Source organism: Symphodus melops (genome assembly GCF_947650265.1).
Source record: "Symphodus melops genome assembly, chromosome: 8".
In the NCBI taxonomy this organism is placed as follows: Eukaryota; Metazoa; Chordata; class Actinopteri; order Labriformes; family Labridae; genus Symphodus; species Symphodus melops.
Window position 1 is genome coordinate 8,306,167 of NC_136698.1, and position 19,083 is coordinate 8,325,249.

Genomic DNA, 19,083 nt, shown 5'->3' on the forward strand with positions numbered 1-19,083 from the left:
TAAACTCTAATTACACATGCACTGTGCCCTCTGCGTAATGTAAATTACAACTGAAATCCCTATTTTAGTCACGTGATGCTTTGGTGTGTTTTATGTGCTTTTTGTATTTTATACTGTCTTGTAAATGTTTGTTTGTACAGTGTTTGAAGCTCTCAGTGCAAGACAAATTCCCCTATAGGGCAATAAAGGTTTCATTCATTCATTCAATGAGTGAATAACTCATGGTGGGTGGCTTGACCCTGCAAATTCAAAGGCTATGGTGGTGAGGTCTTCTCTTCCCTATAAGTGGTGCTCCACAGAAATGTGTACATGGAAAGGCTCATGGAGGATGCATGGTGACACATTTTTCAGGACTACCAGGAGAAAAAAGGCGGCCTTAGTATTAACTGAGGTGCTCCAATTTCTGTTACACTACCAATACATTTGTTAAAAACCCTTGCAATTTGCTGCTGAACCAGACTCTGTCTCTCCCTCCACCTTGTGTTGATCAGCTGTCTCCAGTCTTTACAGACATTTTTAACACTTCACTGGAGACATGCCACGTGCCAGCCTGCTTCAAGTCCCCCACCAATATCCTTGTCTCCAAAAAACCAGGGACAAGAAGACTTAATGACTTCTGACTCTTCGCCTTGACCTCTGTGGTGATGAAGTCTTTCAAGCATCTTTTGCTCTTATACCTCAAAAACATCACAGACCCTCTCCATCTTCCTCTTTGCTTTCAGCCTCATGAACAATGTCCCTGCCCTCCTCCTCCTCCCACATAACACAGACTCTCATCAACCCCACATTGCCCTCTGAGTAGATTTATAAACTACATAACTGTACATCATTAAAAAAACTCTAATAGATTGACCCTTGTAAACTGAACTGACTGTCTCCCTTCTACTATTTTTTAAAAAACTCTATTCAATCTATTTGAAATGTAAACTCTGACTTCTAAAACGCTAGATATAAGCTGAATCTATAGCTTTAGAGTAGTCATTCTTGTTACCATAAAGCTTAGCTGAACTTCGAGATCATTTTTATGAATGTCTTATAAACTAACTGAGCAGAAGCCTTTTAACAACGATTTATTGACACAATTTTAATTCGAGATATTAGCACAAATTGCAGCGATGATATTCTTATTTTTGTTTAAATATTTTTTCATGTAAAATAAACGCTGAACGACCACCGGATGTGACGTAAATGAACGCCTGCCTTTTCCGCCCTCTTTTCGTTGAGGTTCAGCTAGCGGCCGGGTAGGTACACGTTTCGTCTATGCATGATACTCGATTTTTAGTTGAATTAGCAGAGTTAAATTCAATACAACCACCATATAATCGCTTATTCTGGACATTTATTGTGTATTAGGTAACACTGATCCAGGTGGAAGGCAGGAAATACAGGAAAATGTGATTTAGCCGCACGCTAACGCTACGCATGTGGCGAGGCCCCGCTGTCTTCTCTTTAGCTAACATGAGCTAACACTCGTAGCTGCAAACCAAAAGTCACCAAACTCTTTAAAGATATACATTTTATAATGTTTCCACTTTGTTTTTATTAAGTTTGATGTACTAGCTCTGTCGGTGATGTAATTTTTTAAAGACGTCAGTTCTTGTTTGACCTAAAGCTGATCAAACTTGTAAACATGAAGTAAAATCAGTTTTGTCTCTCTCAGACTGCAAACATGCAGATCTTCGTGAAGACATTGACGGGGAAAACCATCACCCTTGAGGTTGAGCCCAGCGATACTATTGAAAATGTCAAGGCAAAGATCCAAGACAAGGAAGGTAAGCAGTTACATTTATCTGTAACACAGCCTGCAACACATCGCCTCAAATGTAAGGTCAAAACATAATTAATGTCAAGTTTATAGATACAGTTTCTATCAGATGATGAAGCATGATTAAAAGTCAAGCTGTCATTTTGCCTTACGGAAATGTAGTCCTGACTTGTTTGCAGACCTTAATGTTTTTCTTAATGAATTTGTCATAAAGCCTTGAATCTATAATTGTCTTTGCTCGTTCATTCCCCCCTGCTTTAATCTTTGCATGTTTGTTGTTAATGTGGTTTATTAAAGTCATGTTGTGTTTCCAGGAATTCCTCCTGATCAGCAGCGTTTGATCTTCGCTGGCAAACAGTTGGAAGATGGACGCACACTGTCTGACTACAACATCCAGAAAGGTACTGTTCAAACTATTAAACCTATTAGTTATTAAACTATTAAATCTATCAGTGAGTCAAAGATAATCCTCATGTTAGACGTTTAGTGAGATATAGTTACAAAATGTAAAATAAGTTGTTTAAAGTCTCAGGGTATTTATTTAACTGTTATTTATGACTTTGATATTTGAAATGGGTTATAGAAGTGCAGTGTATTTGGTTAGAATGAGATAATGTATGAAAGAGCTTTGTTTTGTTCTCTTTGTTGATGTGATTAAATTAAGGTTCTCATTGATGTGGCTTCTCTTCCATCTAGAATCCACTCTGCATCTGGTTCTGCGTCTGCGTGGTGGCATCATCGAGCCATCTCTCAGAATGCTGGCCCAAAAGTACAACTGCGACAAGATGATCTGCCGCAAGTAAGTTGAGAATATCATCAAAACCAGCTGTTTTAGTGCTGACTGGTATTTCTGCTTTAATATAGCATGAAGCGGTAGGTTAAAGGTTTAGACAAGAACTCTGTAAATGGCACTGTATATGAGGTGTCTCCAGCTTGTGTTATTTACCAGCATTTGAAAAAATGGTGTTAGCCTTTTGTGGCGGGTCATTTCCTTAGCTTTTTAGTATCAAATAGAATCTCCAGGTAGATTGATGACTTGATGATCACATTTTGACCATTTAGAGCTTTCTAGTTTGGAATTGACACCAGAACACTTGTTTTGCAGGTGCTATGCCCGTCTGCACCCCCGTGCTGTCAACTGCCGCAAGAAGAAGTGTGGACACACCAACAACCTTCGCCCCAAGAAGAAGCTGAAGTAGACATTTAACGGAATCGGCTGTCTATGCCATTTTGTGTTAAAATAAATGTGGAAAAAAATGACGCTCCTTGTCTCACTTGGATTATTTATCAAGTTAAATGTTTTTTTTCTTGTGCTGTATATGGGAAACTACACATTAAAAGGTGCAGAAATTGGACTGATCTCGACATGGTGGAAAGATTCAGCTGAAGTTAATGTTTATCAAATATTCCCAAATTAAAATATCTAGATGAGATGACTGGGCAGTTGTGGAAGTCAGGTCTGTTTTGAAGAAGTATCTTGATAATTCAGTAAACCTGCCCATTGGAAACTGGCAGTGATTGAAACTAACACTGGGTCCTCACCAGCTCAGAGTTTTTGAGCTTGTTGGTCAGCCTCACATCAACTGGACTGAAGCAGAAAAAAATTAACGCGTTTATGGTGCAAGATTAACAATACACTAAAAAATACTGTGGATCTGGCTGGTAGTGTCAGAAATGCAGAAGCTAATATTACCTGGCTGAAAGCACCATCAATTGTCTGGTAAAGATAATCACAACTGCACTTTCTACCACTTGCACTCCTAGTGATGCGAGACAACGTGATCTGCAGTGTTTCCTCGTCGGCCTGATCATTTTAGGAAAACTAAAATACCTATCTTGGAAAAATAAAGACACATTCTGAATTAAATTTACACAACCTTTCATACAGAAAAGACCACAGTGGTGATTTTGTATGACTGATTTTTAATGTCAAACACATCTGTACAAATATATTAACTTCATCTTGCATTGTCATCCCATACAAAGACTTTCTTTCAAATTCAGTTGGACTTGCAAAGCAAATCTGGGCCTTGAGCTCAGAGACGCCTATCAACATTTAAACTACTTCAATGAAACTAACCTGAACTAACTAGTATTATGAGGTATTTTGAGTCTCACTGTAAGGTCAGATGTTTTCCACCATGAGCAAAGAGTAGTTAACTCTAGCTAAATTAAATAATCTAATGGCTAAATCAAATCTTATGTAGATGAACTTCAGCATCATACAGGAAGTGTATTTATTCCAGTTTACAGTTGTGCGTCTTTGGTACTGCATTCTCTAAAAGCTGACTGGTTGTTTAAAAAAAGGCCTTATTGCAGTGTGTTAATGGAGAGGACCAACCATAGATGTTCAAACATGAAGTTTGATACTTTTTGAAAAAAAAGAAGAAAAAAAACTTCCTCCCACTGCCTACTAATCATGCTTCAGATGGTGATTCACTGCGTTGCCCAGAATGCTGTATAAATAGCTCCCTAATATATTCAAACAGATAATAAAAAGAAAAAAATAATGACGATTGCTTGTCATAGCTGTTATAACCATTTCTAATGATGCAATAAACAAATTGGTAACCCAATTTTAACATTTCTCAACAGCAGGTACCCAAATCATTTTGAATGTTTAAAGTGGACTTATTTTCTGTTTTGGATAGAAATTAATGAATATATAATTTACATTATTCTAGAGAGTGAAACAAAAACAAGAAGTATGTGTGTCACACCTATTTCAGAAAACCTATTAGTAAAATAATTTAATACATTTTTAAAAGTATTATTATGAACTACTCTCGATGTTTACACAGGATTAGTGCATTGTTTTTACACTCTGGAAAAAGGCTGCTGTGAAGTGAAAGTGTTTCTGACATCAATTGTCAGGACTTCATAATCTAATCAATGGTAAAGAAAACATCCATGGTTAAGTTAAAAAGTTGAAGAAACAGGCTTTACAGATCCCTCATTACCACCAGATTACTTGTATTAACTATGAACAGGCATCTATGCTATATTTTATTGCTAGTTTAATGTTGTACATAGCAGCTGTTGTCAGAAAGCTCGGATTTTGTAGTAACTTGACAAAACTATTGTCACTGCAACAGTAAACCTATGTAATTAATAGAAAACCAGACAATAACATAACTTTTTACAACTATTTTAACGAACAAAATTCACTGTAAGCATTTATAGAAGAAGGTGCAACCCTTTCATTTCAGTTATAATGCTAATTACTAAATTATCATTACATCACATTATCTAGTGTTTTTTTTCCCCATTTAAAATTTAATTGTAACCTGTTTGAACCATTTTTTGACACGTTATGATGATGCTAGCAGTTCCAGCATCATCAGCTGTGAAGGCCTGTGCCTCATTTGTTCTGTTATCACCACCATAAGAAGTAATCAATAACTCATCCGGGGTTGAGAAGTAAAGATCAATAGCTATTGTGCATCTGAGATTCACATACAAAGCTTACAAACAAGTTAATTTAGTACCAACGTACTGAAACTACTGCAGTTGTGCTTTACATGTCGAGCAGTCTCAGGTTCAACACTCTCACACACAAACAACGACTTCACAGTTCTTGGCAGGTTTGGGGCTTCTGCAGAGCTCATGCACTGCTCTTTGTGATCTCGGCTATGCAGATTTGCTGAGCCTGTATCTATGTTTTTTTTATTTCGCTTATGTTAAAATGATAGTGTTAGAAAAGCTGCGAAAAAGAAATACATGAAGTGGAACTTAATCCTTTTGTGAACAATGTCAAATGTAATCAAAATTGAACTTGGCACAAACATCAAGTGTAAACTCAGGTTTGACAACATGTGGGTGAAAAGCATTGTTATTTTCTGCCGTAACACACCCGGATCTTTCCTTCACTTACTTGAGCTGTCAGCCAGTGTGGTATTTAGCAGCAACTTAGCCAAGACAAGACATTGCTGATTTTCCAGCTCAAGTGTGAATGTAACCCACCGATGAGCTCGAGTAATAGAATAAATGGAAAAAAAGAGCAGTCCTCCTCAAACAGACACAGAACCCGTTCGTACGCTGGTGATCCTCAGAGGACAGAAAGTAAGCGGGTTGTTGCATCTCTGAGTTTGTTGATGTTCTGGTTGCTGGGAAGCCAGTCCAAGCTGATGATGGTAAACTGGAGACGACTTTTATTCAGGGTCTTTGTCTCAAAGTCTCCTTAGACCCAACTCTCTTTGGGTGCATCTCCACAGTGTTAAAGGAAGGATTTAACCACTTCACCTTAGAATTGTTACTGTGCAAAAGAAGACATTTTACTTGTATATCACTTTACTAGTTGTCTTGCTTAAAGTTACTTCTGATATCTATAATTTCAAAAATGCACATATGAAAGCATTATTACCGGAATATTCCTATTAATAATAATTATTATCACTATGTGTTGGCCACAGGCTACAACTTTCATGTGTTGAAGCCAAACATCAGTAACACAAAGATAAACTAACAAACAAGTACCAGTATTGGATATTTCATCACCTGTTGAATCTACTTTTGCAGAGTAACAAGCTTATAATCACTTTTGGTGCAAATTCTGTTTCAAAGGTTAGCTGTGTATTGTTACAATTAAACTATTTTCTCAGTATGTATAAACATAAATGATAAGACCATCACGGCAGCCACTTCTCTGCTTTATGCATAGTCCATCCATCAGGTCAGATTTAGAAAAATACTGAACTGCTGTGGCAACAAAAAGAGCAGGAGGGCGCTGTTGCTCCAAAGACAACGGATCTTCAGCTTTCAGAGTTTGCAGTGATCGCAGATGTAGAAAAGAGTTAAACACTGGTGTACAAATCTTCCTGTCCTCTCGTGGAAGAGTTAAAGGTCATGCAGCTGCTTGAAGTGTGATACAGAAAAAAACAAGTAGCAGTGTTTGAGTGAACTGTTAGAGATAATCATAACAAGGTTACAATTGAACTTTGATTTATTCTGCAGACAGCACCTTTGAGAGGATTCTGATACTTGACGTATACCAGCACTGATCATAAAAAAAAAAAAAAAAAAACAGAACTGTGAAGGTAAACAACTGTACTTCCTCCTCCGTATTGCTTCAAACTTCTGCTCTGTTCAATAACACAATGCAAGTGCAACCTGTGCTGACTGTGGAGATGCAGCCCAATTTCTGCTGCTGTGGCTACTTGTCGATGAGTTTTGCCAGGCTCTGTTTCAGGTCTTTAAGGTCGCAGATTTTGACGTCCAGAACCTCGATGACTCGTCTGACCTCACCCTCCGCCTGCTCCCGCTCCTCCTGGCTGGAGACGAGCGTCTTCTCAGCGCTCTGGACCCGATCCTCTAATTCATTGTTTCGTCTCTCCAGATCCTGCAGACACATGTCAATACAGAATAATTTTTGTTGTGCATCACTTTTTATTCGAAGATTGAAAGATTAACCACTGCAAGTAAGGCATCTGGGAAGTAAATGATTTTTTCCCTAAAAATGATCAATTCCTTGAGTGGCAGCTTACTGCAATAAAAGTTAGTAAGTCCTCACAAACTTTATGGATGTATTTATTTCACCAGGAAAAGATATGTGGGTTTAAAAGTTACTTTTTCCTGTTTCCTGACCACCGCAGGGAAGAGCATTGTTAAACTTTTTGACACACAAGCCATACATTGAAACTCAACACAAGATACTTGACTATAATAATATGAAAGACATGAAAGACAATAATAATTCAGACCATCAAATTGTTGAAAAACTTGACCATCATAAATATATCAGGCAGATCGTCTACAGCCAGATGTGCCTGCCTGCAAGTCATTTAAAAATCACATTAAAAGCATCCAATGAGACCAGTTTGCCCAGTTCCAGGTTCTATTGTACTTGGTTCCAATCAAAGGGAGCTGCAAACTTAACCAATGTATTCCTGAACTAGTTTAGACCAAAGGTAGAACTATGGCAAGAAGAACTAATGAAAATAAAAAGGTCCAGGATTTCTTCACAGCAGCACCAATAAAAGTTGTTGAATGTCTTTAGCCATGTTGATTTTCACATATTATAATATTTGCTGTTACATGGAAGGCACAATCAAGCATGTGTGTTTTCCACAGGCATGGTCCATTAAAATAAACCAAACTGATCGGTCCAATTGGATTTAACAAGTTTGTTTTCTGGTTCTACTATGTTCTCTTTCAGCGCTGTTGTTTTTGGTGTAGGACAGCTTTTCATTTGTTGCTGGTGTGTAGGGTAGTGTCTGGGTAGTGTGGCCCGCAGGGCAGGGTGAACAGTTTCAAACCATTTAAACAGCAAACTTAAAATGTGTGAGAATTTGCATGGCAACTATACCAATGAATACGTTATAGAATGAACACAAGGGCAGTAAAGGTCACATAGTGATCTACATAATTGAAGATTGACACCCCCATTTAAAATGATGAAACACCTCATCAAGGTGGAACCTCCCGGAGTAACACTGGAGAATCAGTACAATTTGTTTTCTCCGTGAAGTCGTCAGTTCACTCATAGCTGTACTGAGTCTGTGCTGCGGATCTGACCTGTGCTACCGCTTTCATAGTTAAGGTATCAGACGTGTGATCTCCATCAGTGGAATGTGTTGATGTGTGAAGGTTGGGGAACAACAGAAAAAAAGGCTGTGTAAAAAACTCCAAAACGAATAGCGAATGATGTGAGTGCATAACAATATGTTGTATTGTAAATAAATGACACCACTTTAAATGTTGCGAGCCTATGATATCAGAGAACGGGTGTTCACATTTTGGGACACAACAGGTCAGAAGATGTTCTCCTTAAGGATTATATAAAAATGCAACACAAAGGATTTGAAGTATTTATCAATCCCACAGCTTATTGACGGTATATAGAAGGTTATCATTTGAAATCTAAAGTTGTTCATTTAAATATTTGTCTGAGGTTTCAGAAACATGTGAGTGATTCAGAAAATGGATAGGTTGGTTTCTTCAAACCGAGCCTATCTAACAAACAAACAAATAGTAAGCTTCACGTTTATTGTTGCGAGTTAACATCTCTTGCTGCTGTACATTTGTAGATACTAATCTTGTGAAAATGTTTAAATCATAGATGGAGTTTATAGAGGAGGATTTTGTGCTCCAGGTGTGGATATCATCACTTGATCTTAAATACATTTTGAGCAGTTTCAGCTTTGGACCATTTCTCTGTAAAACAAACTTAATCCTACTAAGCGCTCCTGTTTCACTGAAAAGAGAAACGACATCCGCAGCCTGCCGACAGCTCACCTGCAGTCTCTGCATGGCCTCCTCTCTCTCCTTCTCTAGCTCACCCACATCTGTTTTCTTGCTCTGTAGATTGTGTATTTCCTGAAAATACAAACATCAAACTGTCAGAACATCGTGTTCACACCACCCTCCTACGCATCCACTGTCCCTGTTTGTCGGCACATAGAACATGTATATCTTGATTTACACTAAAATGCTCTCTTCAGCATCAAAAAGAAGCCCATTCTTCCAATATAAACCAGGTTGCTGATAAGGCGGCGGGTAGACACCTTGATGTTTAGAGTAAAGAACAAGGAAATGCAGCCCCCTGGGGGAAAGCTTGCAAATATGACAAATGACAGGTGTCTCGTGGTTATGAACATTAAGCTCAGCAGAAAGCTGCTTTAAGGAATATTTCACCATAATCTCCATTTTGTTTGCCCAGAATAAATTTAATGGACATTAAGTTGCCTCATAAATGCAAAAATTATTCTCAAGGTGATGCGTCATAAAAAGTCTTTCTACCGAAGGCTTCGAAAACGGTAATGAAGGTGAGTCAGAGAACACTGATTTCATTTAACATGTAGGCGGCAGCTCTGGACGTCTGCGGGATTTATTTCTGTGACATTTCTTCTAAGACGCTCTCTGTCTGACCAATCTTGTGATTCAACAGAAAAGGACTGAGCCTCAAAGATAAATTATGTTGTGAGCAGAAAGATAAAAGCGAAGAGCACAAAACATAGCCAAAAAGTCATCGCCTTCTGTAACGTTCACTATAATTGTTAATTCACAGCAAGCATGGAGATAGTGTTCTAACTATAGATACAAAAACAAGGTTATGAAGCAGAAATATTCGAGTATTCAAATGAATCAGAGAACTAACACTCGAAGTGGCACTTAAACTTGTCATGCTCTCAAAGCCTTACACAGTAATTAGACAACATGTATCCATGTTATAAAAGAGTGTTTGGGTGTTTTCTCACATTTAAATGAATACCAGATGGAGATTTACCCTGCATTTACATGCTATGCGGATGCACAGAGCTCCTGAGATAGAGGGTCATTCTTCAGACTTTGGTGTGTTCACGAGCTTTAAGTCAACATGGATGGTAAAACAATAATATTTTGTGAGGCATTGCTCAGAACACCAAGGTCAGTAAATTTGTAAAGCGACTTAGATTACATTCAGTCTGAAAATTTGTTCATGTTTTCATCTCCAACTTTCAGAGTTGCCATTCAAATTGGAGAGAGTGCATCCTTTTCAGAGCAGATTTTCAGAACAAAACAAATGCTCTTCTTGGACTCACCTCATTTATCCTTCTTCTCCATCCTCCCCTACTTCAACACTTCCCCTGACTCTCCCTCCTGCTTCACCTTAAGCATCTTAAATTTGTTAGTCTTTTTAGGCCAAAGAATATCCTTCCTCAGTTTTGGAAAGTCAGTTGGTTCTCCTTCATTGTCACATTGTAGCCCAAGAAAAGGCATCCCTGAGTAGGCGGAGCCACTTCTCTCCCCGACCTTGTGGCAGCGCTTATGATAGAGGCTTTTTTTTTTCTTCTCCTCCTTCTTCTTCTTCTAAGTGACACAAACGTGTTTGAAGTGCCGTCCTCTCTTCTTCCTTTCAGGTAGTCATTATCCCATTACTTATTATACATGGAGTTAGATTTGATTTTTCTACATTAATAACAGGAATGGCTTGAATATTAAGCCTTTTATTGAACCCTCTCTCCAGAACTATCTTGTTTATATCAACACCACATGAATGTAGAGTAAAACTCTACTCTCACAAACTGAGAGTTGTCAGAGTTGGTTTTAGCAAAGTATTATCATGTGTGCTGCTCTATTCCAAACTGGCTCTTAATGCCAATGTTGTCTTTACAGCCATTAGATCTGGAAAGTGTGCATCACAGTATGCCGTAATCGGGTGTCTTGCCTGATCTTTAGCGCTCAGCAGGACTTCCAGCTCCTCCAGAGAGCGGCTCAGCTCCTCTCTGCCGGTCTGGACAGCAGAAGGATGGCCCAGCTGGGTCTCTAGCTCCGCCACCTAAAACACACACGTACACAGTTAATACATACTTTACTTTAAGGCAAACTTCAATCTAACTTGTCCACAATGACAATGTTCTGTGTAATTGATGAAGATAACACGTTTACATTTGATTTTTTAAGCTGAGGTTGCAGGAGATTTTTAAAAAAACAAAAAACAAAAACCAACATTTCTAACACATGAACAATCTGACCCAAAGTAGCACATTCCATTTTTTAATAATGAATATTTTAATTTTGTTTTTAAAAAAAAAAAGGACACATACAACATAAATCTGCAAGGCAAAGTTAGCACAACATATTTTCAAAAACCAGAAGATCTGCATCATCAACAGCTTTGAAAAGTTTCAGTTTGGACCAATACGGTGGAAAGACTGAGAAACTTCACTTAAAAATCACTGCTATAACAGGGTAAAACATAAACTTGACTTTGTTATATTATTTATTATTAAAGCAAGTTTTATTTATTAGCGTTTAAACAGGTGGGGTTTCAGAGATCTTTTTTCATATTTTAAGAGTGCAGACGGTGTACTTAAAGAAAAAGAAGCCACTATGAATGCTTTGGCATCCTAGATTCAGCATCATCTGAGGATAATGGGGGAGGAAACTAAGGGCAAGGGAGGAGGTTCACAACATTTGACTGTGAGCTGGTGAAAGTCATGGGCAGCTGGGGGGATGTGGTCCCTGGTGTATTCACACGCAGACGGTAAGATACACAAGTCATATCTAACAAGACACAACGCTAAATACCATAATGAATGAAGTCTTAATGAATGAAGTCTTCTATGTAAACAAGACGGTTCCCTCCTGGAGTACAACTGATAAAAGTCCTCTGTAGAGTAGAAGCATAGAGACCATGAACTTTGGAACAGAATGGTGCTCTCAAAATAAATTAAAATTGATCCTAGGTCTTCAAAAAACCCTGTTAGGAGTTAGAGTCGATACTAAGACTAATTAGTACTTTCTCATTTTAAAAGCAAGAAAGACAGAAAGTGAGAATGAAAGAAAGAAAGAATTGTAACGAGGAGAATGATGCTCTGGGGTTTGATTTTAGCCGTTTTGAAATGAATAGGCTTTGAAATGATTATACAAAACTAATTTTCTACAACCGGACAACAATAAATGACCCTTCAGCCCTTGTGAATGGAAATCAGATCATTAGCATTAAAAGCTTAGGGCAGCATTGTTACATTTGCTGGAGGCATATGACTTAGTGGAAAAAAACATGAAAAATGTTCTTCCAAAACTGACCCACTTCATTAACAGAAAGGCCAAAGAAGGACAGTGAGTGACAGTTTGACTAAAAAAGGGAAAACTGTTCAGCCTTTGAAGTCCGACCATGCTCTGATTTGAAGTTTGTGGTTCACTGAGTATCTGCTCAGTAATCCTTCAGGGCTTTGAAGCTCTGAAGAGTCTGGGCAAAACACAAACACTGCAATGGTAAGAGGTTCGATTCCCCTCGGACTTCATTTACAACAAAAAAATCTATGTACAAATTTTTGTTTGCGCTGAGAATCATTGGTTTGATAATCTAATTGTGTCTCGAGGGTCGAAGCAGTTTGTGCAGTAGAATTAAAGAATTGTTGTCATGTTGTTGTGTTGTAACCTTACATCGCTTCCTTTAAGAGAATGAAATAAAAAGGGTTTATTACAGTCCTAGTATTCTGAATACTGGACCAATTACATTTAATGGACCAAATGTTGTTGTGCACATCACTGACTCGACTTTAGATGTAATCACAGCTGACAGGGTTTTCTAATCTACTCAGTTATTCATAATAACTACATTACCTTCATTAAATAGTGCTACATTTTACTTGGATCGCCACTTTGAAAAGTCAAATCAAATAATCAAAAATCAGATTATTTACAGCAGAGTGTATTTTTAATTATTTTTCTTAGTGCACTGTGATGGTAATCTCACTAGTTTTTAAACTAGGAGTTTTTGAGTTACTGGGACAATATATCTATCTATTAGAAGTCAATGCAGGGCCTTTACTAAATGTATAGGACAAAATCTTACTCCTTAGTGCAGTTTTATAGACCTAACTATTCCTTACATTCTAACTGTCAGATTAATCTAATATCATATTAAGTGTTGTTGAAATGCTGCACCACTGGACTGACTAATAAACGGTTATCTTTGAAAATTCAAATAAGACACTCCTTATTTACATCATTATGGCTACATCTCCTCATTTACATTTTTAAAGTTGTTGATGACGGAATAATAAAAATATACTTGTTTCATTTCACATTGGATATCTGCATCAGCACAGTGTGTGTAATGTAAATTTGTGTGGTAGAATTTTCAGCTCCCATGTTAACTTTTTCCTTTTCCTCCCTTTTTCCTTTCCCTCCCTCCTATCCCCTCAGTTTTCCCCCAAAGGCAATTTCAAAGTGGCTCTTTATACATTCAGCACTACACTATGTCACATGACATCTAAGCCAAGCATCAGAAAACCGCCGCAGGTTCAAGGGGGGTCCACGTGATCCCAGAGGACTCAACCCCTTCGTATCCTTTCCATGTGACAGCTTCTGTCCCCTGAGGCTCCACCTCCATGAAGCGAGCGCCACATGGAGAGATGAAGCTGTAAAAACTCGCTCAATCTAAATACATATTCACAGCCATGTTTAATCTTTATAGATTGACAGGGGATAAAACACACACACACCCACACACACACGCACACACACACACAAACACATATCAGGCCCTGGCCTGAAAATGTATTATTTACTGTATTTGACGTTGTACAAGGAACGGCTCTCTGTAAAAGGACTTTTCACTTTCACTCAGCGTGTTCCCAGCTTAATACACTTCATACACTTCATTTCAGATCCTATCCACCTATCACGCGAGCATGACACCTCATACAGTTTTAGGTTTGTGGAGCTGCAACCACAAATGCAACCATTCAGACAATGTTTAAAAATCATTAGACTGAATTGTGTCAGCCTTTTAAATGAAAAAATATTTTTCCATATTTGACTTGAATTAAAAATAATTTTCGTATTGATGCTTATTCCTAATAAAGACAAGATCATTTATTTTATATAGCCTGGGCTATATATAGTTTACATTCTACAGTAAACATAATATGCAACCATGAACAGGATAACTAGTAGTCTGCAACATATTCTATACCACAGAGCATGTTCCCAGCATACCCTTCAATATGGTGGTTTTTGATGATTGCAGGCAGTAGGGACAGATCACTGAGCAGGACTTATTCAGGGCACTATTGGATTGTGTATGATTAGTTTTAATGTTGGATTAGTCAAACAAGACTAAAGAAAGGAAATCCAATACTAGGTGCCATATTAGTTAGAATAAACTTTTATAATCATGATTGTGCTGCTTTGATGAAGGTACAGTAACACACTCTGAGCTCTCTGTCTTCAGTCAGCATGTGAGGGAGAGCTGGAGAGTCTACAAAATGTTTATCTATGGGATTGACTTTGCTTAGTGACTGGAAATTTGATCTACATCCAAAAATCACAGATGAAAAAAAAGTGCACACACACACACACACACACACACACACACACACACACACACACACACACACACACACACACACACACACACACACACACACACACACACACACACACACACACACACACACACACACACACACACACACACACACACACACACACACACACACACACACACACACACACACACACTTCAAACAAATACTCCCAGTGTTTGTTTAACTTGAAGGAGTGATCGTGGTGTGTTTGTGTGCCTTATGACTGGGATTGATTCAGTATACTCACATCATTAGTGATGTTTGTTAGAAGGCCTCGTTTTAAACGGTATACTTATTAATATACTTTAATTCATCCTGGATTTAGAAATGTTTCTTCCAAACACTGGAGGGTTTTAGACAATTCTCCTTCATAGTTACTTGAATTAAAAATATTGCACATGAATCTTACAGAAAAGCCGTTTCAGCAGGTAAACTAAGGAGGCCTAAATGACCATGCACAAAATGGGCTGCAACTACAGGTGATGTTGCAGTCGACTAACATGGAAAGTGGCTTCCTTAATGTTTGTTTGTTTGTTTTTTTCTGCAATATGGGCTTTTATATGATGTATGGACGCTGCGAGTAGCCTCATGCTATTCCCCCTTACCTCTTGGTAAGTTAAGATAACATTTCTTAAAATGTGAGGCAGCTTTATTCACATAAAAAGTGAACAGGGGGTCAGAGCCGACCCAAAAACCTAAAAAATAAACCCAGAGCCATTCTGCTGTGCAGGAACGCAAACATGGCTGAAGCAGAGAGCGTGAAGGGGAGGAAAAGCCAGCCAACCCCTTTCCTCCTGCTCCTATGATGATTTATCTTCTCTCCTCTAACTGGGGCAGAGGGGGGGAAGGGGGGCAGTTACGGTGTCCTGTCCCAAAAAGAAAAAAGGAAAAACAACTCTAACCCCCTCAGCACCCCGTTACCAGACCCTAGAGGCCTGCTCCACTTAAAGCCACCTGGTTGTCTTTGCTGCAGTGTGTGTGTGTGTGCGTGTGTGTGTGTGTGTGTAACCTTCACCTGGACTGGTGGAGATAGATGAAACCACTACACGAGCTAAAAATAAAGGACCAGTCTGCTGTCACTGGTGGTAATGGCTCTGTTGCAGGCCGGTTGCAGCAGCATCACTTAATTCTGTCGCATTGAAGAAGCTTCGTTAAGCTTGACCAAGGGCAGAATTTTCTCTCTGTAAATTAAAGATGAAATGTATGTGTTCTGGCCCTCCGATTATCACGGGAGCCTGTCAACAGAAATATCCCAAGGAGAGAGGGGAGGGGATGGAGGGATGAAAAATGCATCTGCAGTTTGGGAGAAACCAAGTCCATGTGGGGATTTTAGTGTGATAGTTATAGAGGATGAATATAAAAACAGCTGCATGATATGAAGCTGGTCTCAGATTGGTCACATGAAAAAATGAAAATGTTTGATGGAATAAAATCATATGCTGTATTTCTGCTTTGGTTACGTACGTGGTTTTAAATGTATAACCATGAATGTTTTTTATGATGACAAATAATTAATAGTAAGTTATAATAAATTACAGTAAATTAACTACAATCTAAAGTATACACTGTTTAGAATGAATACTGTAAAGATTGTTTTACATGTATTTTGGTGAGGTTTACACCAAAACTGCACATAGAAGAAATACTTTGCAGCTAATTTAGATGTCCTAATTTATAAACAGGGATGTGACAAAGTGATTTATAGTGTGACTTGTTTTGGATGGATTTGCCCAGGGACACATTTCTCCTTTGGGTGTTTAGTCATTGACAGGAAGCTAAAACAAAATGCATGAAAACACTCAAGTGAGCATGATGAAATAAAAGTGGGAGTTACTGAGATGGATCACCTGTTTTGTTGTTTGACATCATTGGTTAAAAAACAACATTTACAAAATGGGACCGTTTTTAACTCCACCAATAGATCACCCACCTTTACCGAAACATTGTGAATTGCACCAGACTGTTAAAAGCTGCACCTCTCTGTTATTTTACTGATTCTTTACATGACCACCCTGTGCATCACCTGGTCTCTGAGGCGATCAGTCTCCTCCTGGTACTCGGCGAGCTGCTTCTTCCACTGCTCCACGCTGCCGTTAGCTTCCTGCAGTGCGGCCACCAGCTTGGCATTACTGTCCTGCAGGGTGAAGAGTTCAGCCTCCAGGTTTATCTCACACATGGACCTGGGGAGAAGCCAAAAAAAACAAGTCTAAAAGCAGAATTAGCTTTTATAGAGTACAAAGCAGGGAGTGGTATCAGGGCTATTTTTCCACCTGCTGTGGCCAAAAACAATGATCCTGGGAACAATTTGAGTAAACCAAAACACTGAGCTGAAAAACTCTATAACATTGAAAAACTTAAAGGAAGTCAGGGGAATATTTTTAATGATTACATTGTCAGAAAGAAGTTTTGGCAGAGGCGAAAGTGTCGAAGAAAATGACGTTATGAAGTGAAATTATTTCATTTTTTTATTATTTCATGCAGCATCAGATGTTTGGAGAACTTCAATTGAAATACATTGGATTTTAAAGAGCCATACGCCCATGTATTTTAAATCTTTGAAAGTGGTCAAACCAGACGAATCCCTGTCATCATAAATGTCCTTTAATGACTTGTAAATTACCCTCGAATGTGACTTTTCTTTCTTTCTCTCCATTATTAACATAGGATCTCTCCATTAGTCTAATTGTCATTCATGTATTAGGGAAGCACATTATAATACAATCCTGTGTATTTGGTACTTGTACATTTAATGTGTTACCACTGCCAACAGAGTACTTCATCTGATGAAGATCTGAGTTGCATGAAATGTAGTAAAATGTGTACAGTTTGATTCAGTGATTGACAGCCTTTCTTCCAGCTCCATGTTCACTTCATATTAAATTATTAATTAGCCTCTAAATCAGACTTTGTGCATTACATGACAACACTGAGGACTTGAATATTGCACATTGCACAATGTCTCTTCACATTTTTTACTTTAGGATTTTCCACCCACCAAAAACGACAAAACTGACCAGAGGAAAATATGTTCACCGACAAGGGAATGTATGTAACGAATATAATTGACTTTACGTTTTCATCACAGCAGCACACATACTTCCTCCTTCCTTATGTAGCTGTCTGACATAACAGTTGGTGTTTCCAAGACAACGATAAACATGCTGTGTCTGGTCCATTACAATCATAAGGCTTTCTCTTGCATTGAGAACTGCTGGAAAGACTTGAGGTAATGAGGTAATTTTTGATTCATTTAGATATTTTTAGTGTAAAGATTCAACATACTGTATCTTTAAATAGGGTTATCATGTGACTGAAGTATTTTGAAGTATATATAACCGAAGTTAGTACTTAAGAGGGTTTCAAAGGTATCAAATGCCAAAAGCCAGGTCAGAACAGTGCTGTTAATTATAAATCTTCTAGCTCTAAATCTTTGTTTAAAAGAAAAAATGACAACAGCACCCCTGTGTATTTTGTAAAATAAAACATAAACAGGAAGAAACTATCTGCTGTCGTGCCAGCTCATAACCTCAGGATGTGGGGCTCCTACATCCAAATTCTGTACTTCATAAATAATAGGTTGTTTTTTGGATTTAGTTTTTTTAGGTTGCAGCTTAAAGGGACTACTCTTTGTATTGTGTTTCAAATCTTGTTTTGGTGAATGCTATTTAAATAACATGTAAACCTTACAATGTGGAAAAAAGAGAAGAAAAAAACACTCACACCTGTGATGCGTTATCTTTTATTAACACATGGGAGATAAGGTTCTGTGTGACAGTAAAGGTCATGTTTTAGTGATGATATTTAATCATCTAGAGAGCTTTCCAATGAGAACAAGGAGTTCAGTTCAGTTTTCTCCATCACAAACTGACTAATAGCTTAGCAACTAAAGAAATTAAATTCAATAATATGTGACATCCCTGTTTAATAAAAGATTTTTATATGACATCAGAATGCCTCATACTTTTAGTTTGGACTGCCTTTCTACACCTCAAACTTTATCTGTCATCAAGACAATAGGCACCTTAATCATGATAATAAAAGGCTGCATTCAGACGCACACACACACGTCACAGAACCAAGACAGAACCTGCGGGGTGTTTTTAAAGCAGACTGGACTTCAAGCTAATGGTTCAATCTTAAAGCAGTGACTCACTTTTTTTCTTTATTTTAGCAGCACTCACTGCTGCTTAAGACAACTTTGTTTCCTTGCTTTTAGTCTCTCAATATCCTTAACAAGAGTTCATGCTTAACTTCCAACACTGTGATTGGAGGTCACTAGAACATATCTATTAGACTATTTCAAGAATATAGGTCCAATTGGACGTGGGTTGTATCTGGCCTTTAGCAGCTAATTGAAACACTTTGCTAACAAGCCAGTTGCTAACTGTGTTGCTAAATCTACCGTTTGGTGCTAATCATTTAGCACACATAAATGCTTTTAAGCTTAATGCTTTTTCTGAAAAAAGGAGTAAAAAAAACAATGACATTGCAGATGGATAGAGAGCAGAGTCACTAAGA

General features: G+C 38.1%; 2 protein-coding genes across 2 annotated transcripts in view; one reads left to right on the forward strand and one right to left on the reverse strand.

Moving 5' to 3' along the window:
• The first annotated feature begins 1,145 nt into the window (after positions 1-1,145).
• uba52 (ubiquitin A-52 residue ribosomal protein fusion product 1) lies at positions 1,146-3,025 on the forward strand. Its single transcript, XM_079351033.1, has 5 exons — positions 1,146-1,241; positions 1,661-1,772; positions 2,080-2,166; positions 2,462-2,564; positions 2,871-3,025. Exons 2-5 carry the CDS (start codon positions 1,670-1,672, stop codon positions 2,962-2,964), a joined length of 387 nt encoding a protein of 128 aa, XP_079207159.1. The 5' UTR covers positions 1,146-1,241; positions 1,661-1,669; the 3' UTR covers positions 2,965-3,025.
• A 643-nt stretch (positions 3,026-3,668) lies between these two features.
• Positions 3,669-19,083, reverse strand: part of homer3b (homer scaffold protein 3b) — a 43,985-nt gene continuing 28,570 nt past the window's right edge. The window contains exons 6-9 of the mRNA XM_079351350.1: positions 16,589-16,745; positions 10,911-11,021; positions 8,999-9,079; positions 3,669-7,103 (exon numbers count right to left, since the gene is read on the reverse strand). Of these exons, the coding sequence (XP_079207476.1) occupies positions 6,918-7,103; positions 8,999-9,079; positions 10,911-11,021; positions 16,589-16,745 (535 nt within the window). The 3' untranslated portion in view covers positions 3,669-6,917. The remainder of the gene's footprint in view (positions 7,104-8,998; positions 9,080-10,910; positions 11,022-16,588; positions 16,746-19,083) is intronic.